Source organism: Scomber japonicus, chromosome 18, assembly GCF_027409825.1.
Source record: "Scomber japonicus isolate fScoJap1 chromosome 18, fScoJap1.pri, whole genome shotgun sequence".
Lineage (NCBI taxonomy): Eukaryota > Metazoa > Chordata > Actinopteri > Scombriformes > Scombridae > Scomber > Scomber japonicus.
In genome coordinates this window covers 25,769,144-25,792,436 of record NC_070595.1, presented here as the reverse complement: position 1 = coordinate 25,792,436, position 23,293 = coordinate 25,769,144, and the positions used below count along the sequence as shown (strand labels likewise).

Here is a 23,293-nt window from a genome sequence, read left to right as displayed (position 1 = left end):
TCCTTCTTTCCTTCCTTCCTTCTATCGTTCCTTCCTCCCTCCCTCCTTCTTTCCTTTCTTCCTTCCCTTTCTCCCTTCCTTCTGTCCTTCCTTCCTCCCTCCCTGCTTCTTTCCTCCTCTCTTTCCTTCCTTCCTTCTATCGTTCCTCCCTCCTTCTTTCCTTCCTTCCTTCCTTCCCTCCCTCCTTCTGTCCTTCCCTCTTTCCTTCCTTCCTTCTATCGTTCCTCCCTCCCTCCCTCCTTCTTTCGTCCTTCCTTCCCTTTCTCCCTTCCTTCTGTCCTTCCTTCCTCCCTCCCTCCTTCTTTCCTCCCTCCTTCCGTCTTTCCTCCCTCCCTCCTACCTTCCTTCTTTCCTTCCCTCCTTCCTTCCTCCCTCCTTTCCTTCCTTCTTCCCTTCCTTCCTTCCTTCCTCACTCCTTTCCTTCCTTCTTCCTTTCCTTCTTCCCTTCCTTCCTTTCCTTCCTCTCTCCTTTCCTTCCTATTTCCCTTCCTTCCTTTCCTTCCTTCCTTCCTCCCTTCCTTCCTTGACTGGAGGACAACAGGAGGGTTAATGAAGGAACTTTTATTGGTTATTTTATGAGTGAGAGCACATCTACTCCCCTGATGGCTCTTGTCCAGCTGCATGATGGCAGCCAGAGCCAAAATAAATAGCAGGAAATAAAAACACAAGTAGAGTCAACCTTTTAAATTTAAAACATTAGAGCCTAGTCTTGATTAAGCACCCAAAAAAAGATATTAGTGCTTCACAGTGACCAAAAAATTGAATACTTCTCATCTACACATAAAGGAAAATCACTTGCATGGTTATAATTCATAAGTTGCCTCCAAAAGTATAAATTACAGCAGTCAATTTGAGTTTATAGTACGAGCTCTAGTGTTTCATTAATCACATGTTGGACAGCTTGTAAATGGGCTTCTGCTGAATGTAATTATAACTTCTACTTATCTGTAAAACCCAGTGATAATAACACACACAGGCTGATATACATAAGTGACTGATTGTAAATGGATTGTAATTATATTGTGCTTTTATAGCAAAGTGCTTCACAATGTGCTTTTCATTCACCGACACACACAAGCGCTCATCAGTGGCGGTGGAGCCTCTATTGAAGCTGTTGGCCATCTCCGTCGTGACCAATCAGGGTTCATTGTCTTGTTAAAAAAACACTTCAACGTGTGGACACGAGGAGTCGGTAATTAAGCCAGCATCAATTAACATGTGACCCACTCTGCCTCTGTTAATGCAGTCTACACATAACCATTAAGACGTTAAACATGAATGAATAATAATAGAAAAATATGTAGAGTAAAGGGAAAAAAAGCAACCAGTGCTGGGAATTAACTAAGTACATTTACTCAAGTATGATTTTGAAGTACTTTTTCAAACTTCTCACATGGTTTAACTTCAATAAATGTTCGAATGAGCCAATATTTCACCAAAAACCTTTTAATTTTTGCTTTATTTATTTTGAATGACTGTATTTCATCGCCTTAAAGCACTAAAAGTTATTAAAATAAAACCAAAGAAGTCATCTTTTATTACAATATGACGTGTGAGGAGGGGTCCCAGGTAGATTTTGCTTTATTTAATGGGATCAAAAGCCAAAAAATACTGAAATACTGAAGATCACTATAGTTAATTATTGTCATTTTGATATAACAAAGCTACATTTCTCATTATAATGGGTTCATTTATCTCATTATCCTGAGACAACAAAAAGCTGATGATACCTGTGTACATTTACTTTGATATTTTAACTACATAAAGCTTCTGTGTTTTTTACTATGATACTTTAATAACATGAAGCTGAAGCTCTTAAAGGGTTTATTTACTCAAGATAACAAGATCAACTAAACCCTTATCAAGATAAAACAAGCTGTATTATCTTGAGACAACAAAGTAATGAACTCATGATCTTGACATTAAAAGGTAATTGCAAACTTGGCAGTCTTGGGCTTCCGTACAAGAAGGCAATTTACATCATTACTATCTTAAAAAAAAGCTAATTAATTGACAAAAATAAAGTCAAAATGAATAGATATACATTTAATGTTTATGTGAATTCAGAAACTACTGAAAGAGCTGGATTTACCAACACATTATAAAAAATAATATATATTTATTTAGAGTTTTATTGCCATTCATTAATATTAAACAGGCAATTTTAACTGTATAAAACACAACAAAATCACCTTGAGTTTGGACTTCGCTTCACACATACTGTATATAAGGTACACATAAATAAGACACAACAATGCTGTATTGGGTCAGAATGACATCATAGGTCCATATATCACACAGAGGATGAAAATCTTATTCAAGGTATAGAGTAATAGGTGTCCATCTCCTTATAAATATAGGCACTATTAGCTTAAGCTGGGTTGATTTTTTTTATCCATTGTCCTTTTTGCAGGCTTCATCCAGTTAATAGTAATCATTACTCAGTCAGTTCTCAGGATTTTCTCCATTTCATCTTTTATTAAAGTAATATTTTGAAGGTTATTTAATAGGAAGCTGTTTAGTTAACGTGGTTACCTTGATACTTATGATTCCCATGAGTCCCAAACTACAGTTAGCCCCGCCTCCTGCCTCTACCTGGGAGACTCCACGTCACCTGGCTGCTTTACCTGTGCGCACAGGTACAGTAGAGCTGCTGTAGAGAGCAACAGGTGAAGTCGACCAGGACGGGAGGAAACTTGTTTTTTTTTTAGCCGCTATGGCGGAGTCTCAGCTGCTGTGCTTGGAAGATGAGCACGTCAACGAGAAGATCCCGGAGTCCCGACCGGAGTTTTACTACAGCGAGGAGCAGCGAGCCGCTCTGGAGCAGCTGCTGAGGAACGGAGACGGAGCCTTCAAGATGAGACTGCAGGATGACAACACCAAAGACTTTCTCAGCGCCAGGGAAATTAAAGTCATGCGAAAGACATTACAGGAGTACGACATGGACAGTGATACTGAAACCGGAAACAATGAGAGGTCTAAAGGGTCGTCCAACGCGGACTCCGGGGTCCACTCCACCTACTGGCCCCAGAAGTCCGACACCGAGGCCCCACCTCTGGACATTGGCTGGCCGGGCAAGAGCGGTGTCTACAAGGGGGTGACCCGGGTGTCCGTGTACACCCAGCCGCCCAAAGAGCCCGGCCCGCACATCAAGGAGGTGGTGAGGAGGCTCATACAGGAATCATACAAGGTAACTTCACCTTTATTCTCATGTCCACTCAAAATGTTTTGTGTCTTAATTCAAAGTAATTTACCGTTTTCAACTCATGTCCACCACAAATTAATTTTTCAAGTGTAATTTTCTTGAAAACAAATTAAGTTGTATTGTTAGGAGCCTGGAGTTGAGTTGTAGAAATAAAAAAATATATATTAAGGCCATTTTTTACTTCATCTAGCGCTCCAAATGCTCTTGTGTGCGCACTAGACACAATTCATCCCCATGTTTGGATTATTTTTGGGTACGACAAAACAATTTGTACCCAAGTTTTGATAAATCCGTAGGCCCCATATAAAGCTGGCACAGACCTCTTTTTTTTAATTTGGGGGGGAGCTAAGGGTGTTGTTGAATGAGTTGTGTGCGTCTTTACGCACGGTGGGTAGACTTGGACTAAAACGTGCCATAGTTGCGTGTTGATGGCCTACCTATATGTCCAATTTAGGCTTTATCATGGTGAAGAAATTGATGCTAAGTTAAAGTTGATTTTATAGTTTAGTCCATAATTGTCAGTGTACAGTTTGCGCATTTGGTCAATGAATCCGCGCGTAAAAGGCGTATGGGTGCGCAAAACACGCCTAGCATAATTAGGCCTGTGATTTTTGAAGAATGCACCTTGATGTAACCACGTGACGCCAATTAGTTGTTAATAAGGATGTATTACAGAGAGCACACGGCGACTGACATCCTAATCTAGTAAACTAACCTGTATTTATCAACTGAGATGACACAGTGTCTTGGAAACGTTGATGCAGGTTACTCTGTGGATACACTTCTGCTGTGCGCACGAGGTAACCAAAACTTGTGGACGACTGCATTTCAAGGCCTCTATATAGTAAAACGAATTTAAAAATAAAACAAAGTAAAATACATTCAAAGTGAAAATCCTAAAACTACAGAGCTGACACACTAAGTTCATTAAATTAGTCTATAGATGATAGAAGAACAATTTTGATCATTTATTTCTAGTTTAAGTCCAATTAAAAGCCACATTTCTACTCTTTCTTCTGAGTCCAAATGTAGCTTTACTTCTACGCAAAACATAACTTTTTTTAAGACTTTAGGCATCAAGAAAATACAGATTGATTGGTAATGGAAAAAATGTCCTTAATGAATCAAATAAGGCGGTTATTTATGAATTCAGAACAACTTGAAAAGCAAGTTTGCTCTATGAAGCACTAGCTCATGTGTAATTGCTCCTACAAAGACTGCAGTGTTGAACCTGACGTCTACAGTTTGCCCTACATAAAAGCAAAACTCATTTTATTACACTGCCATATGAAAATAAGCAGCCGTGTGCAATAAAACTTCAACAATCAGTAGCTTCTTGTTCTTGGTGGTGAAAGTCCCTGACTCATCACAATAATTGCTCTAAAATTTTAAAATGATTGGCTCACAGGTGCTCACGTGATCTTCTACCACAAAGTGAGCGAGAGAGACAAAGACCCTCCGGCTGAGCGTAATCACTGTCACTGTCACTGTGTGTGTGTGTGTGTGTGTGTGTGTGTGTGTGTGTGTGTGTGTGTGTCCTGTCCTGTTTGCTTTCACTGTGAATTCATCAGAAAGCCTGTGAGAAATGACAGTTTAAGTTAACGTTACAGCTTGAAGGCTTTAACTTCTATCCATAGGAGACATAGTATAATTTAAAAAGCTGCCTAAACATTCATACTATGGATTAGATTCATTTCATTATGATTAAACAAAGCCTGCACTTAAGTAGTATTTTTTAAGTTGCTCACATTTATAATTGAGTGGTTGCCAGAATAATGATATTAGGGCTGCAACTATTGATTATTCTCATTATCGATTAATCTGTAGATGAATTATATTATGTTTTGCCAGCATGACCTACAGTTCACAATCCAAATATATTCAGTTTTTCATCATAAAGGATTAAAGAAACCATAAAATATTCACATTTAAGAAGCTGGAATCAGAGAATTTGGATTTGGTAATTCATTTTGCAGTTGGAAACTAATCAATTATTCAAGTTATTACCGTACTGCTGCTCTAAATGATCTAAGTGGTTTGAATAAAAGTAATTATTATTTAAAAGGAAACTCAGGCTTTGATCATATCTTTGTGATCTAAATCAGTAATAACAGGCATATTGTAATTAAAAAGAAATGAAAAGAGTATGTTTGATGTTTTATTTAAGTTAATAGATTGACGTTATCTCATCTAAACTCTTCGCTTTCTGGTGGATCAGCACAGGAAGACTGATGATTATATCTGTCTGTTTGAAATGTAGCCGACAGGCAGCGATCTTATCTCAGTGCAAAGACTGCAAACAGGGGTAACAGCTGGCCTCCACTCCGCCCCCCAGCCAGGTTAGCAGGTTCCCCCTGTTCCAAGTCCTTATGCTAAGCTAAGCTAACAAGCTGCTGGCTTTAATGTTCAATCTGATAAAAGAGTGGCATCAATCTTCTCATTTGATGTACGGTTACCATACTATATCAACTTGACACTTGCAGGGTTTAAGGTAACAGTCTCAGTCCTTTGAAGACAGTTTGATGATTTCAGGGACTTTAGCAGACTCAGCAATCCAGCGTGCCTATAGCCTCAAACAGGTTTTAACAAGTACACATCAGCTCACCTGTACTAATGTAGAAATGAAAATAAATAAAAAACTGACAGCTAAGACTTGTGACCCGAAATTTCCACTGACATGAACCGCTAAGAGCTACTTCATGTTTCATCTTGCAGGATTGACCGTCAATCATGCGCTCATACGGTTAGCGTTAGCGTTAGCGTGAGGTTTAACAAGTGGTTTAACTGTCTCCAGCTGTGTCTAAAAATATCTATGTTGAAAATAAAAGTGAACAAGAACAATTACTCAGCAACATTACATGAATGATCTTAATGTTTGAGATTGGTTTATAATCCTTCACATCTTTAAAGGACTGATTCACAATTTGAAGGCAGCAGTGGAGTGTCCATATGAACAGTGAAAGAGGTTTTTCCTCATTGTAATCCTTCCTCCTGTTCATACTGACTATTAAACGATCTCCTTCAAATGTGCTTTGACTGTAAGTGATGGAGGCCAAAATCCACAGTGATACAGTCATTTCAAAGTAGATGTGAAGCTTATATGAGGCTTCAGCAGTCTGAGTTAGTCATATGAAGTGGATATCTGACACATTTACAGTTTTCTTAGCATTAAATTTCCCTCTTTGTGTTTCCCTGTTGAGGCTGTGGTGGAAGTATAGTAACAAAAAGAGAGACTTTGGCACTAAAAACACAGTAACGTTGAAGGACTTGATTTGACTCATTTGGACGACTTCAGCTTCGGCTTCATATTAGCTTCAGATCAACTTTTAAATACTTTTTTTCAGAAGAAGGAGGACTGTGGATTTTGTCTCCTGTCACCTATGTTGTAAGTGCATTATGAAGGGATCTTCTACTGGACTGTATGAGCAAGAAAAACCTGTTTCAATGTTGATTTTGAGCACCATGACTGTTGTTTTAATACAGACTTGAAAAAATGTGAACCTGTGCTAAAAAAACTAAAGCTACATGTCCAGGACTAGCTGACATGCCAACTATTGGAGTTTATATTAGAACAGACAGACTAACACACTGTCCTAAAGGTTACAAATAGCTGTTAACATCTTTAGTATTGTTCTTATGATAGTAAATAGTTACTGTTGCTAAGCTATGATTGGTTTAGCTCATGCTTATGTATTGATATTTTCATTACATGCCAGTGGTATAAATTGACATGAAGAGTATTTACCTTCAATTTCACCTAAAGATACTACATATACATCTTGAAAACATACCAAATATACCTTTCCTCACATGAAATCTGTGTGTTCCCCCACGGAGGATTGATAAAAAGGGGAAAAAAATGGTACAAACTAAATGTAAAACGTCATAATTGCACCTGGGCTCAAAGCCGAATCTTTTCTCTTTTTAATTGCCTACAAAGACTTGCACAATAGAAAGCAGAAAATATCCCCGAGGTGCTCTCACGCTTCCCTCCTGAAATGATCACTGACTAGTTTAAGTTGGAGTGATTACATAGAATTGAAAAACAAAACCTCAATACAGAATTATATTACGAAATAGTCAAAAAAAAAAAAAAGATATTAAACAGTGAAGGGTTAACCAAGCCCAAGAGCAGCAGCAGCAGCGATAGAAAATCTAGATCAATGAAAGTCACATGCAAGTTTTAACAAGCTTGAATCATTCATGGTGCAGTCAGTGAAGGCAGAGCAGCTTTAAATGTCAGTTTCACCGCACTTGCAACAGGAGGGGATAAAGACTTTGTTCAGCCTCCCACACGATCCACCCTCTCTGATTGGTTGACCTCTCAGGTATGCACACTTAAACCCAAGCGGAGAATGTTCACCTGTGATTGGTTGGGCGCCAGAGGCTGTTGCACAGTAAAAAAAAAAAAAAAAAAAGATGGGGTTTTGTTTCAACTGGCATGACGACGAACACTGTTTCTCTTTCTGAAGGTGTGGAGGACAAGAAACGACCGGTTAGTCAGAGATGTTATAGAAGAATAACCCAACATACCTCAACGCAGAAGTTAATCCTCTTTAATATCTGTTTACAGTACCCTGACCGCCTCATTTACTGATCACACACTGAGATTGTTCCACTATAGGTGAAATGAATCATCTATTCCTGAAAGCCTGCCAAATATTTTAGAGAGTACTTCTGCATTTGAGTATATGCAGCTATATGGGAAGGCACATTTTCATACACATGCTTGATCATTTTAGAAGCAGAAAATGCCTAGAAATGAGGAGCCTAGCTGTTTCATCTTTATGTAAATGAGCTGAGATTGTGAACAAAAGTAGTTTTGGAGCCATGACAGGTGGTAATGATTTCCTGTTTAACTACTTCCACGATAAGGCTAGTACCACAAGACATGTCTTTATCAACAAGTCATTAAATTAGTATGCTGTATTTCATCCAAATAGAGCTTTACCAGTCAGGTGAGCTAATCTTGTTTTCGAGTAGGAGCCAGAGCACTACATCAGTATCCTAACCGTATTTATCATGTTAATCATCTTAGTTGTTTAGTGTAGCGTGCTGAAACATGCTCATTATTTTTAGATTACACATCTGAGGTTAATGGGAGGGTGAAAAGTATTGGTCATGAATGCCTTAATAGAGCTGGATGCTTGTCACTACTCTTTACTGCCAGTTTTTCCCCAGTGGTCACATGCGGTATTGCAGCGGCCCACAAAAAGCATTTTCCACAGACTGTAATCATAAGAGAGACATCTGTATTGACTAACTGTTGAAAGGAGACTTTAACCTTCAAAAAAAGATCAATATTTACCCTTTCTATCATGAATATTTAATCTATGAAGTTTGCATTGTAATGTTTGTGAGTGTTTGTGAATCCACTGCTATGAATATTCAATGGACCGCACAGCTTTGGACGTATTAAGTAGTAAAGCAAGTGTTTCAAGATTGCTATAAAACCTGCTCAGTGGCACAAAAAGTTGTTGTTGTCTGTTTCCACATGCTTCTGCGATTTTGGCTCCTCCTTTCACTTAAATTCAGATAAAATAATTTAATCAAGCTCCTCTTTTAGACTTTACAAATGTTATCAGATCAAAGGGATCATATTCTGATCGTAAAACGAGTCATTTTCGTGAGGGTTGTGTCTTTGTCCAATAATTTTGTTTGGGAACTTCAACTTTATTCATGCTTCACACACACAATAAAAACTAAAAATAAATAAATTAAATATAAAAAAACCCAAAACAATAAAAAAAAAGAAATCAGAATAATGATAAAAATGTCAAAAACAACTTAAATGTACTATTATGAACATTTATAGGGCCGCTCAGCTTTGGATGTATTAAGTAGAAACATGTTCAAAGATTCATATGAAAGTTGCTCAGTGGCACATGATACCCCCCAAAAAGTTGTTTTTTTCACATGCTTTTGCTATTTTGGCTCCTTCTTCACTTTAAATGGGCATAAAATAATTTAATCATGCTTCTGTTTTAGACTTTCCAAATGTTATTAGACCGAATGGATCAAATTCTGATCGTAAAACAAATAATTTGTGACGATTGTGATGCTCAGACAAATGTATTCACTGTTTTACAGCCGCTCCTTTTCCAAACATGGTTTACAGGAACAATACTTTCTAGGTCAGTGTGTTTCATGTGACACTGTAATCCAAGCAAGTTGTAATTACACAGTTTGGACACTTTGTCAAATTGGCTTCACAGTACAGCGCTGTTTCGGAGACTTGCTCATAATGTGGAAGCAAACCTAGAAGCTAGAAACTTTTTTTTTGCTTATGTCTCAGGTGAGTGACATCTTGGAGTCCGGTATCCATTTCCCATAACACATCCATGGTTTTGGACAAATTCAAACTTTGACCTGATGGTGTAGCTTGATGTTAAAAGTTAAAAAGTAAATTTCATGACAAGCCAATAAAACATTTGTTGAGACTCAAAATCACAAAACTGAACCTCAGAGTAAAAGTCACAGGATCAGTAGCATGATTTCCTCTCTATAGTTGTTGAGATACTTCAGTCTCGATTGAATTGGTGGACCAACCTGGTGTCCGACAATGTCATCGCTATAGCAACGCCCCAAGCAAGGCAAAAAATAACACTTTAATTCTTGAAAACAGGCAAATTTACACTGAAATGAGTCTAACTGTCTCCTTTCCTGGACATGTTTTTCTCATGATGTAATTACCAGTTAAGATGAGGTTTACTTTTAATGATTGTTGTCATTTAAAAATCCTCCAACCTGCTTTCACACGTAGAGAGTATAGTCTGCCAGGAAAACTTTACAGGCTGTTGGATCAGGCGCAAACATGTAAATGAGAGAGCTGCAATAAAGAAATTAAAAAAAAAAGAAAAAGCTTCGCATGATAACTCCAAATTGTTCTCATGGTTATAAAAACCTGGTGTGGTTGTAAAATGCTGTAACGCTTCAGTCACTGTGTTTGTTTAATAAGACGAAGGGGACATCTTGTGTCTTGTGTCTTGTGTCAGGTCCAGTACTTGACCCTTTCTTCCTTCCTTCTGTCCTTCCTTCCCTCTCACTCCTTCTTTCCTTCCCTCCTTTCCTTCCTTTCTTCCTTCCTTCTGTCCTTCTTTCCTTCCTCCCTTCCTCTCTTCCTTCCTTCCTTCCTTCCTTCCTTCCTTCCTTCCTTCCTTCTGTCCTTCCTTCCCCCTCACTCCTTCTTTCCTTCCTTCCTTCCTTCTTTCTTTCCTTCTTCCTCCTTTGCTTCCTCCTTTCTTTCCTTCCTTCTTCCTCCCTTTCTTCCTTCCTTCTGTCCTTCTTTCCTTCCTTCTTCCTCCCTTCTTCCTTCCTTTCCTTCCTTCCTTCTTCGTCCTTTGCTTCCTCCTTTCCTTCCTTCCTTCTTCCTTCCCTCCTTTCCTTCATTCCCTCCTCCTTTCCTTCCTTCTTCCTCCCTTCCTTCCTTCCCCTTTTCTTTTCTTCCTTCCTCCCTCCTTTCCTTCCTTCCTTCCTTCTTTCTTTCCTTCTTCCTCCTTTGCTTCCTCCTTTCCTTCCTTCCTTCCTTCTTCCTTCCCTCCTTTCCTTCATTCCCTCCTCCTTTCCTTCCTTCTTCCTCCCTTCCTTCCTTCCCCCTTTCTTTTCTTCCTTCCTCCCTTCTTTCCTTCCTCCCTCCTTCTTTCCTTCCTTCTTCGTCCTTTGCTTCCTCCTTTCCTTCCTTCCTTCTTTCCTTCCTTCTTCCTTTCCTTCATTCCCTCCTCCTTTCCGTCCTTCTTCCTCCCTTTCTTCCTTCCCCCTTTCTTTTTTCTTCCTTCCTCCCTCCTTTCCTTCCTTCCTTCCTTCTTTCCTTCCTTCTTCGTCCTTTGCTTCCTCCTTTCCTTCCTTCCCTCCTTTCCTTCATTCCCTCCTCCTTTCCTTCCTTCTTCCTTCTTCCCTCCTTTCCTTCCTTCTTCCTCCCTTCCTTCCTTGAGGGTTAATGACGTTGAACACAGGCGCTACTCTTGAAATAATTAAGTCGAAGACGTCACTGGAATGTTTTCTGACAGTTTTTTTATTACCTGGAAAACCAAGTTCCACTGAAGTGTCAACTTGTACGGATGAGACCAAATTAGGTGCCATAACAACGACGACAAGTAATCGTTGTGTTTATGGGCTGTGGGAGGGGTGAAGAACGTTTATTAGTCATTATGTTTCACCAGGCAGGCTTTAATAATGGGTGAGAGGTATGTTAAAACCCGCAGTAAACTCACATCAGTAATGTGCACTAATCTCTACTAACTCGGCTGATTTGGGGAGTTTTTGGAGGGAAACTCAACGAATGAGAGGAAAAAGATTAAATCCAGCTTTTATTAATTGTAGTAATAATAATAAACTTTATGAACAATTTCTAATACACCTTTTAAAACAGTGTTAAATAGGGGCTTCAAAGGGTAAAAAATTAAACTTAAAACAAATAACTGATAATTTCTTTTGTCAGTATAAATTAGCAGTAAAGTATATACTGTCTGTACTGTGTGTGTATATATAAATTAAGTGTTGCCATATGGTATGTATCATTATTTTATATGTCATAGGTTGTTGAAATTGGGTTTAGCAACATATGTGAAAAAATTAAGTAAAAATATCTGCACCACAGTATATTAAAATCCAGCTATAAAATATACAGAATATAATAAAATAAAGTAAATAAGACACATAAAACTGACAAAATATATCTTTGTGTTATCATTAATCAAAGTTTTTTTAAATTAGTGGGTTTTTTTTCTTTTTTAAAAACATTAAGTTTCAGAAGTGATTGATAAAAATGTTACTGGTACTTCAGGTTTAGATGTAATAAAAGTCGTTTATGGCACTTTAATCATACAGCTTCATTTTACAATTGAGAAAAAAAGCTGTTTCACTGTCCTGCTGTTAATGTGGCAGAGGAAGGATTCAGATCATTTACTTTAAGTTTATTAAATTAATGTACTGCAAAATAAACTCTATTGTAAGTAGAGATCCTGCATTGAAGATGTACATAAAATAATACTAATGTACTATTATACTACTATTATTGGACTATTGCTAATGCTTTAATAATAGCTACTGTACCGGTGGTTTAATATATAATAATTTATCTTTTTTAAACTTATCATATGAGTGAATGAAACATAATATCTGAATATTTCAGGGTTTTGTTTGTTGAACCATTTCATGACAAAACTGACAACGTTACATTTCACAAGCTGTTTTCTTCTTGAGTGTTATTAAATCTGACAGCCGTGATGGCAACAGGAAGAAACGCAGTTCTCAGTTGTGCAACTGAAGAAATGTGGTTTATAGATAAAACAAGATGTAACATGATTCAGAGCCAAACCCTTCTTTAATATGAATGTATGTTCTGGTTTTGACAGGATATTTTTCAATCTCCTTTTCGTCTAGATGGAGATTTAAAGGGCTTAAGATTCTTGAAGGTCTCATATCTCTGTAGCACAGTTCGGTTTAAGTAGGACACATGCGTCATGAAGTTGTGCATATGTAGAATAACTCATTCATCATGTCAGTTTGTGTGTTTTGTGTGTAAAATGTTAATCTGGAAATTGATTAAAGCTGTCAGGTACATGTACTAAAGTTAAAAAAAAATACTTCTTCACTGTTGAAACGTTCTTCCTGTGTGTTTCTCAGGTGGTGGCCATAGTCATGGATCTCCTGACGGACCTGCAGATCCTCCAGGACCTGCTGGACGCCTCGGCACGACGAGGGGTGGCTGTCTACGCCGTTCTGGAGGCCAAGGGAGTGCCTCACTTCCTGGATATGTGTAGTCGACTGCAGATAAATGCAGTGCATCTGCGGGTGAGTGAGTTCAGTAAACAGTGGAGAGCATTACAGAGAGGTATCTAAAGGAGGAGGCTCGCTTGTACAATACACAAAGAGAAAATATTAAGATGGAAAGTTTGAAGCTAAGCACCTCGGTAGGCCACAATGGCAGTGGATTAAAACATTCTGTATCATGTGCCAAGCTCTGTGTAAAAAGGCTTAAGAGGTGTTGGATCTGTTGGTACAAAAACCTGTTAACCTTTAAAAACACGACAATAAAATGGCCAATAAAATAATTTCAGTGCAGTCAGTGCAGGTTGATAGTTTTATAGTACAAGCACTCATCACTTTAACAGGTATGTGACTGAGAAAAGGACGTTGATGTTGAATACAGGGCATACAAAAATCCAAACCTCATCAAGAAATGTTTTTTTAGACAAATAAACTTTTAGACACATTCCTCCAATGGACAGCCTTCTGTGATGATATAATCATAATGATGCATTTAAAAGCACTCAAGGACACGGACCTTACAAGACCCAACAATACATCCAACATCATACCGTCTGCAAAACAGAGAAATAGAATATTAGGTTAGTATCAATAAATAAAATCATCAATGCAGAATTTCAACAGGTACGTGACTGGGAAAAGGACATTAATGTTGCATACAGGGCATACAAAAATCCAAACCTCATCAAGAAACAAATAAACTTTTAGACCAATTCCTCCAATGGACAGCCTTGTGTGATGATATAATCATAATGATGCATTTCAAAGCACTCAAGGACACCGACCTTACAAGACACAACAAAACAAACAAAACATCCAACATCATAACATCAGTAAAAACAGAGACATAGAATATTAGGTTAGTATCAATGCAGAACTTGATGTGGGTGAGAATGACTAGGTGGGTTTTAAGGTGGGATTTGAAGGTAGCGAGTGAGTCAGAAGTGTGAATGTCTTGTGGGAGAAAGGCGGCGGGGGGGAGTAGATCGGTTGAAGGCCCCCATTATGGTTAAGTGGGCAGATTGTGCTATTAGTTAGGTAGCAGAAGAAGATCTGAGAGTACGTGAGAGGGTGTGTGTGTAGATGTGAGCGATATCGGAAAGATAAGATGGTGCAAGATTATGAAGAACCTCAAAGATGAGAAGCAGAGTATGTGGAAATCTTTATAAAGAGACTTGAGAGGAGATAATTACAGTAGTCGATACAGGATGTAATCAGGATATGAAGTGCAGTTAGGTGTAAACAACAGTACGTGGGTGAAAGTATGCAGATAGAGCAACATGATTGATGTGGGCTCTTTTTTTTCTAAATATGTTTTAATTGGTTTTCAAAGTGCATTATCATCAAAAACACTTATATAATACCATCCACCCACCCATAGGGGTCACAAGTTAATGTATATATAGATGATAGATGAAGAAGACAATGATCATAAGCAAATAATTGGTCTTTATCATTGGGTTCCTGAAGAGAGTCATAGAAATCTATAAAAGGCCTCCATATATTAACAAATATTTGAAAGGATCCTTTAAGTGTATATTTAATGTTTTTCTAGCTTTAAGAAGTACATCACATCCTTGATCCACTGAGTGAAAGTCGGAGGGGCTCGTTGGTTCCATTTGGTTAGAATTAAACATCTTGCAAAGAGTGTGGTGAAAGCTACGACCACATACTGTAGGCTTTGTTTGGTAGAAGAGCCTGAGCCTAACCCTAACCCTGAGATTCTTCTGACGTCAAACCAAAGAGGGCACCGCCACAGTCCTAACCAACAGTCAAAGAGAAAGTGTGAAGTGTTGGGTTTTGCCAAAGATTTTTTAGTACCAATAAAGAGGACCTCAGTTTTGTTGCTGTTAAGTTTGAGAAAGTTGAATTAGAAAGGGAAGCGGACGGCAGAGTGGAAGTAGGCTTCGTGCAAAGATGTCCAAACTATTCAATAAAGGGCCAGGTGGGTGCAGGTTTTCATTCCAATCAAGCAGCAGCACACCAGGGTTGACTCATTTAATCAACTCATCTCAGCCCTCAGACTCAGTTGATTGATCAAATTATGTACTCTTGATTGCTTGGAACGAAAACCAGCAGGCACAAACACAAACATGGACATGCCTGGATTAGTGGATTAATAGAGCTGGGTGTCATCCACGTAATAATGAAATTGATTGCCAAATTTCCAATTTCCTGAAAATATGGCCAAGAGGTAAATAATAAAAGGCAGCCGAGGGGAACATCACTAGGACTGACAAGAATCTCAAGATGAGGCCAAGAAAGATAAGACTGCTGCGGAGGAAACGGTCATCATCGGCGGTCACTCGAAACGAGTATGACTGTCTTCTGCATGGGGTCATCTACTTGTGGGTCTTCAGGTGGGCATAGAGGCCGATCCGTGACCCACATATTTTGGTGCAGTGTTGACATGGGAAAGTGGTAGTGGGTTGTGGTCGTGCTGGAGACCTTTTCTGTCTTTCCTTGCGGAGGAAACGGTATAGAAGTAACCTCATAGGACAAAAAACAATTTGAGTATAATTGTAGATAGGCTTTCAAATATAAGAGTAAACATTATGAGAAGCAAGTCTCAATTTAGTGAATTCAGACTCTGAGGTTATCATATAGCAATTAATGTAACATAATGTATTGTGTATGTAATACCTGGAATATGCTACAATATCATCATTTTTCAATACAACTGTACAATGCCTCACTTACATAATGCACCCTGACCCTAACTACTTTACATGCACTTTTCTTCCATATACTCATTGTGCTTTTATACTGGGTTCTAGCAATGCTGAGGGTGGGAGGGGGTGCGTTTATGTATTCTTAGGTCTTTGTGCCATGTATTGCGGTATTGCTGCTCTGACATTTAAATTTCCCCTTAGGGCAGGGGTGTCAAACTCATTTTCATTCAAGGGCCACATACAGCACAATTTGATCTCATGTGGACCGGATCATTAAAAAGATAAGAGAAGTAAGACAATACAGGAAGGAAAGGAAAGATGGAAGGAAGAAAGTGAGGAAGGACAGATGGAAGGAAGAGAAGAGAAGACAGATGGAAGGAAAGGAAGGAAGGAAAAGAAAACCAGAAGGAAGGAAGGAAGGAAGGGAAGAGAAGACAGATGGAAGGAAAGAAGGGAAGATAGATGAAAGGGAAGGAAGGAAGGAAAAGAAGGGAGGAAGAAAGGTAGGAAGGACAGACGGAAGGAAGGAAAAAAGGAAGAAGGAAACTGGGCCGGATTGGACCTCTTGGCGGGCCAGTTCTGGTCCACGGGCCGCATGTTTGACACCCCTGCCTTAGGGATTAAACAAGTTTACCTATCTATCTATCTACCTATCTACCTACCTACCTACCTACCTACCTACCTACCTCTGAAATGTCATCATCTTTCTTCCATGAATTTACATATTTCTCTCCTATGTGTTGCAAGTGAGTGCTGAACTAGATTAACAGCGAGCAACAGTTCACAGAACCAGACTGTCATCTTATCTCCACAGAGACACAATGCCCAACCTTATCTGCTGTATTCAGAGTTTTGTAGCTCCAGTCTGGCTGAATTGGAGGACGGGAATACCTGGCAGTAGTGGTGTCAGTTGATAAAGCAGTGAAAGGCCTTTTCAGCGCTCTGGGCTCTGTTACTCTGACTTCTTACAAATGAACATTCATAGTTCCTGAGAACAGATCCACAGAGTGTAACTCGACGCTACACCGCTGACGGCAGATGATAGCCTCGCCTCCTCCCAGCCTCCACCGAGTTGTTAGGTCTTCCTTTCTTTCTGTCTGTTTCTCTTCCCTTTAGGTAAACACTTGGGGCTTAAAGGTTTTTGTTTTTCCCCTCCATTTCCTCATAAAGGTGACTCATATGTCACAAGGTGTGACAGTGCAGTTTGACTTGCTGGTATCATTACATCAACAAGTCATGCATACAGTAGGGGATGTTTGATAGCTGTCATCGAGTGTCTTTACTCAGGCTTATGTTTGAGATGCTAAGCCAGCTGAAATGTGTAATTAAATGGGTGTTTTTCTTTGCAGAATCTCCGTGTGCGGACGGTGAAAGGTGCAGGGATGGCCTTGTCGTTTGGCAAGCTGCCAGGCTCCCTGTGCTCCAAATACATGCTGGTGGATGGAGAGAAAGTCATGTTTGGGTCTTACAGGTGAGTATGTCTCAGTGAATAACCAGCAAATAAAACACACACACACAATCAGTGACTCACAGTTGAGACAGTTGAGTGTATGCAGATCTTGTGCCTGAAGGGCTTTGTGAAGAGGTTGAGTTTCTATGTAATCAAGCAACAATAAGGATGGATTAAAAAAAACAACAGCTGCAGAGTTTGTTTACAATTTCCATTTTTTCTTCTATTTATTTCATTATTTTTATGAACCTAAACCTGGTGACGACAGCCTGTTCCCCTTTCTCTGATCTAACTCCTAAGAGACTTTCATGTTTAATCCAAAAACAACTTGCTACAACAACAAATCCGTATGTCCAGCACACTAATAACTCATTAAAGGCCTTCTGGAGCTTATTAAACTTGACTCGAGTGACTGGGATTCATTTTAAGCTCCTTATCTACCATTGGTTTTAATTTGAGAAAGTCTTGCACATAAATCTGTTGTTTTGGATCGACTTCATTACATTTACCAACTGAACCAAACATGCACAGCCTGCAGTGATTATAATGAAGAAGCCAACAGTCTCACCTGAGAGTTTATTTCAAATGATTAACCAGGTTCAGTGACAGCACGGAGAATTGGGAGTTCTCAGGCTTTGTAACTTCACGTTTTAATTAAAATGTGTGAGATGTGTGAAATACAGGAGTGTGGCATTTGGCACATCTCAGCTCACCTGAAAATTACTCAATTATTGTCTAATTACAGCTGGAGCTGAGGTGTGATCAGGTGAAGTCTTTCTTAGATAATACACATATTTCAGTCTTGTTTTCCTTCCTGACAGTTATTTCAATTTACAACAGTTTGACACTTTTCGGCTGCAAAAATATGTTTATACACAACAGATTTTTCATATGCTGTATTTGTAACGAGGGCTGACAAACGTTTTTATGTGGTTTTAACCCTCCTGTTGTCCTCGAGTCAAGGAAAGGAAGGGAGGAAGAAGGGAGGAAGGAGAGAGGGAGGAAAGAAGGAAGGAGGGAGAAAGGGAGAAAGGGAGGAAGGAAGGAAGGAAGGAAGGAAAGAAGGACAGAGGAAAGAAGGAAGGAAGAGGAGGGATGGTGGGAGGGAGGGAGGGAGGGAGGAAAGAAAGAGAGAAGGAGGGAGGAAGGAAGGAGGGAGGGAAGGAAAGAAGGAAGGGAGGAAAGAGAGAGGAAGGAAAGAAAGAGAGAAGGAGGTAGAGAGGAATGACAGAAGGAAGGAAGGAAAGAAAGGAGGAAAGAAAGGAACAGTCAAAACAGACGGGGTCAATTTGACCCGGGAGGACGACACAAAGGTTAACCTCTAATACCGAACTAGTCCTCATTGGGGTTTTATCACAGTCCATTAGAGATCATAAGAAGTTTAACAGGCTGCTCAACCTGCCTAGAGTCTAATATACCTTTTAAGTATAGGATACATACAGTACATACATTACAAAGACAATACAGGTTCAGTATAGATGAGTCATGAGGAAGCTTACAAGAAGACAGACTAGCTGGAACGGTGAGTCAGCTAATCCTATAGTCTGTGGAAAGAAACAAACAAACAAAAAAAATGAGTTTTCAGGACAAAAGCCAGAAAAATTTCCAGTTTCAACATCCCAACTGTTTGAATAATGCATATGCAGTGAATAAACAGTAACATCATAAACCGTAAATGATTATCATGTTGTTTCCTGCTCTCATGTTTGAATAGTGTTAGGATAGGATGAATCTCTACTTAGAAATATGAATCATGGAGCTCCTTGGTAGCTGAGTGTTTAAGGCTCATACCACATGAAAGCCGAGTCCCGGGTTCGATTTCGGGGGGGGGACCTTTGCTGCTGCAGGTCATTCCCCTCTCTCTCTTCCTGTTTCCTGTCGGCCTCTATGCCACCAACTGTCAAAGCCTTTATATTATATGTGCTGTTTATTATATGATTATATAGAATAGGACTTGGCTGATACTGGAGCTGATGCCAATACCAATATTTGGGTGTAAAAAAAAAAAAATCTTATATATAAACAACAAAACAAACTTTTTAAATAACTTAAATGTGGTTGTCAATCATTTGTACCATAGATATGTAATGGAGGCATGATATTTTACAGTTTGACAATAAGCTTTATTGTATAAAATGATTAAAAGTGCACTGAAACAGAAAACTTAATAATTATAAATAACTATGGAAAAAAAACATATATACCAAAACAACAACTTAAAATAATGTCGGCACATTATCGGACAACATATACGCTGATACCGATATATCTGTGATAGGCCGTATTGATTAAGATTTCATACCAAGATTAAATCAATAATCATGTTTCTCAGTGTAAGAATATTGTTAGAGTAGCATGCTTATGAAATATTTACATATATAATATTTAAGACAGTGAGAACAGAATATAAACCTTGTTTTATTGTACAAAATGCAACATAACAGACAGCAGATTGATGCATAAAGAAACCTGTCATTGTGAAGATTATCATAAATCCACTGTATACTCAGAACTACAACTACTACAAAGCTTTAGAAAACTACATTTTAGTAAATTACTTGGAGTCCAGGAAGCAGAAAAGTCAGACCCAGACAGAGATAAGCAGATTGATATGTTTTGGATACAGCATGCAGCATGTTAAGCTCCTGTATACAATGTCTGCAGGCAACATAACTTCCCACACATCGCCCGTCTTACCTGAAAGTGACTTATATCAGTCATCTGGCTCTGCTGGTAAACCACATCGGTGACATTTAGACAGCGTTTTATGAACACGTTAGTGACAGAATCCATCCGAGCTGCAATAAATGATACGTGCCAGGTAAAATAAGCACCATCATGTTCTGAGTCATGTGTGATCTGTGCATCTCATTATGACTGCTTTAAGTTTTTGTGATGAAACTTTTTGTTTTGTGTGACTTTCTGGTCATTAAAGGACGAGTCTGTCTTAAATCAACAGCCAGGAGCCCAAACGAACTCTGAAACAGGCTTTTCTTGCGTCCTGTTCATACTGACCATTAGAAGATCCTTTCATAATGCACTTATAATGTAAGTGATGGAGTACAAACACACAGTCCTTAGTGTAATGTATTAAACTGAAGCTAATATGAAACTTCAGTCATCCAAATGAGCCAAATCAAATAGAGTGTGTGGCAATTATTTTTATATTTCACTTAAACGAACCTCATGTTTTTGGAGCCAAACCAACAATTAATTAAGGTCACAATTAGAGTCACACCACTGTTCCTCTGTCACTAAGAGTTAGTTTAGTTTGGTTTAGAAACAGCTCTAAAGACTTATAACGGCAATCAGTCCTTAGTGTAATGTATTAAACTGAAGCTAATATGAAACTTCAATCATATATAGTGTGTGGCAATCATTTTTATATTTCACTTGAATGAACCTCATGCTTTTGGAGCCAAACCAACAATTAATTAAGGTGAAAAAAAGTTATTCGAAACACATCATTGAGTCATACCACTGTTCGTCTATCACTAAGAGTTAGTTTAGTCTGGTTTAGAAACAGCTCTAAAGACTTAAAACGGCGATCATGATAATTCACCTTATTAGAAAGTGGCACAAACATGAACATTATTATTTTTTGTATATATATTTTTACCTTTATGATTTTTGACCCTGATGAAGGCCACAAGCTGAAACACGCTGGTTTGTTAATAAAGTTCTTCAGACTTGTTTTCCTTCTCCATGCACGAAGTTGTACCAGAAACCTCCACCCTGTTTCTCGAAAGCGGTACCACACAGGTTTACTTCAACACCACAGTTTTGGTTCACTCCTTTTTTTTTTTTTCCTCCAGCTTTACCTGGAGTTCCTCTCGGATGGACAGGAACGTGATCACGGTGATGTCGGGTCAGACCGTGGACGTCTTCGACACTGACTTCAGGGAGCTGTACGCCGTGTCCGAACAGGTGGACCTCTACACGGAATTCAACATCACCAAGCCGCCTATCCCTACGCCCATCAGGAAGCCAAAGATCGAGCCCATCCAACCTCTGCCCATCTCCACGTCTCGCTTTCAAGTAAATGTAGGGGACTCCAGACAGGCCGACATGAAGGTACCTGCTCATAAGTACCACAATCCAAAGTACTCTCTAGTTTTTGGGAACAGTAAGCACCTAACGGGCTCCCTACAAGACCTGTCGACGTGTCATAGGGATAGGGCCGACTCGCTGATCGGTGGGCTGAATCAGAGGAACGGCCTGCAGAACAGTTTCATTTACAAGGACAACATGGAAAGGTTGGAGATAGCCCGACCAATGAGTCCCGCTTCGGTTACAGGGGACGAGGATGAGGATGAAGGCTTAAAGAAGAATCAGCCGGAGGGTTTAAAGAAACGCAGCTCCTTCAGGAAGTTCTTGAAAGGCAGAGGAGCCAATCACTGCACGGATACTATAGAGGAAGACGTCGTCACTCCGCAGAAGCCCCCGTCTTCTTTTAAAGCACCGGAGACCAACGGTGTCGCAGAAAATAAGCATGAGGACTCGTTTGACATCATTGAGAAATCAAGTCCGCATAAACCAAAGATCAAGAAGCCCTCAAAGGTCATGCAGAGGAGTATGTCTATGCAGACCCTCAACACAGCAGACGAAGACGGTATGTTTCCAAATGATCTGGTTTATTATATATGTGTCTTTTATATGTATATTTGTTTCATTATAATTAGTTTCTGCACAGCGACTAGTCCAATATTTGAGAGATGCACATTTTATTTATCTAAACAAATGACAACACTCCTCAAATATACACATTTAAAATATTTTAAAGGGGTCATATAATGCTTTTTGTGATTTTCTCTTATGTATATGCTGTTGTTATGTTGGATGTCTATGTTAAACATGGTCAAATTTCCAAAACTTGAGGTGAGCATGTGTGTAAAAAGGCTTCCTGTAAGTCAAAAGTCAGAGTTTCAGCCTGCTTTGAACTCTCTGTTTGTAAAGATAGCTCCATTTCCTCCTCAGGATGACATCAGGTTTTTCACACATGCTCACAAGTGGCTCACATTGCCCACTCTAATATTTTGGATCTGATTCCACCTCAAACATACGTACGGATGTGTTTGAGAAACTGGCTACTTATGGTTAAAGAGCTAAAACAGTCTGTTTTAGACAGAGGCTGAGGCATAAAGAGATAAAAAGATAAATAAGGAGTTTTTTTTAAAACTGTAAATCATGCAAAGATATTACATTAAAGCCTCAGATTAAATATAGACCTGGAAATGTGCACATACATCCCCTTTAACACAAAAAGCTGTGCAAGAACTCAAAATACCACACAATACAAAAAATTAAGCATTCAGCAAGTGTGCAACCAAGACTATACTGTCCTCTAAAATGTGTTATTGTATGCCATTACATTTCAGATAAGCAGAAATATCAATATCATATAAAAATCTGAACTGAGTGGCTGCATAAAGAGCCACTGAAAGATAAATAAGGAGTTTTCTTTTTTACTATCATGCTATTCAAGATGTTACAGAAGAGTCCCAGAATATAAATACAGACCTAAAATGTGCATGATATGTTCACTTTAACACAAAAAGCTGTGCAAGAACTCAAAATACCACACAATACAAAAAAGTATGCAACTCCACCAAAACTATACTATCCTCTAAAATGTGTTATTTTAACATAAGAAAAGGTGCACTTGCATTAATAACACACATAGTCATACATGGCCGTTGGATATTTTACATTTCAGATGAGCAGAAATATCAAAAATGTCCCTATAAAGATCCCTTTCAGACATGTTATAAGACCCTTTCTATTCTTCATAATGTGACTTGCCACCAAAAGTCTTTATCTCATCACATGAGTATGAGACTCTGGAAAAAAAACATTTCTATTTCTTTGCTTCACAAATATTATTCTTTTTTTTGTCTTACTCATGAAGTGTCTTGTAACCTTAGTTAATCTGTCTTTTTTTTTTTTGTGTGTTTGTTTTTTTTTGTTAACAGGATTCAAAAGCCGCCGGCGGCATCAAAAGAAGAACTGCATACAGTCATGAGGGCACAACAAAGATCACAGTCTGTTGGCGGAGAAAAAGAAAAGAAAAAAGGAGCACCTGATGGTTAAACATGCTGCAATAGCTCAGTCACACTGTCATGTTATATATATCGCACCCAGCCTGTAAACACTGCTGTCACCTGGGTGAAAGTCCTTCTATAGTTTAACTAATCACAT

The 23,293-nt window shown here is 38.8% G+C and overlaps 1 protein-coding gene across 1 annotated transcript; it reads left to right on the top strand.

Annotated features, from left to right (window-relative positions):
• The first annotated feature begins 2,716 nt into the window (after positions 1–2,716).
• On the top strand, positions 2,717–23,154 carry fam83fa (family with sequence similarity 83 member Fa). The gene is made up of 5 exons (XM_053338723.1): positions 2,717–3,190; positions 12,830–12,997; positions 16,995–17,116; positions 20,911–21,707; positions 23,068–23,154. Exons 1-5 carry the CDS (start codon positions 2,717–2,719, stop codon positions 23,115–23,117), a joined length of 1,611 nt encoding a protein of 536 aa, XP_053194698.1. The 3' UTR covers positions 23,118–23,154.
• The last annotated feature ends 139 nt before the right edge of the window (positions 23,155–23,293 follow it).

Excerpts from the sequence above, each read along its gene's own strand:
- fam83fa (XM_053338723.1), top strand. The coding sequence starts at position 2,717 with ATGGCGGAGTCTCAGCTGCTGTGCTTGGAAGATGAGCACGTCAACGAG. Across the intron at positions 17,117-20,910 it reads GTCATGTTTGGGTCTTACAG|CTTTACCTGGAGTTCCTCTC; the intron begins GTGAGTATGTCT and ends TTTTTCCTCCAG. Across the intron at positions 21,708-23,067 it reads CAACACAGCAGACGAAGACG|GATTCAAAAGCCGCCGGCGG; the intron begins GTATGTTTCCAA and ends TTTTGTTAACAG.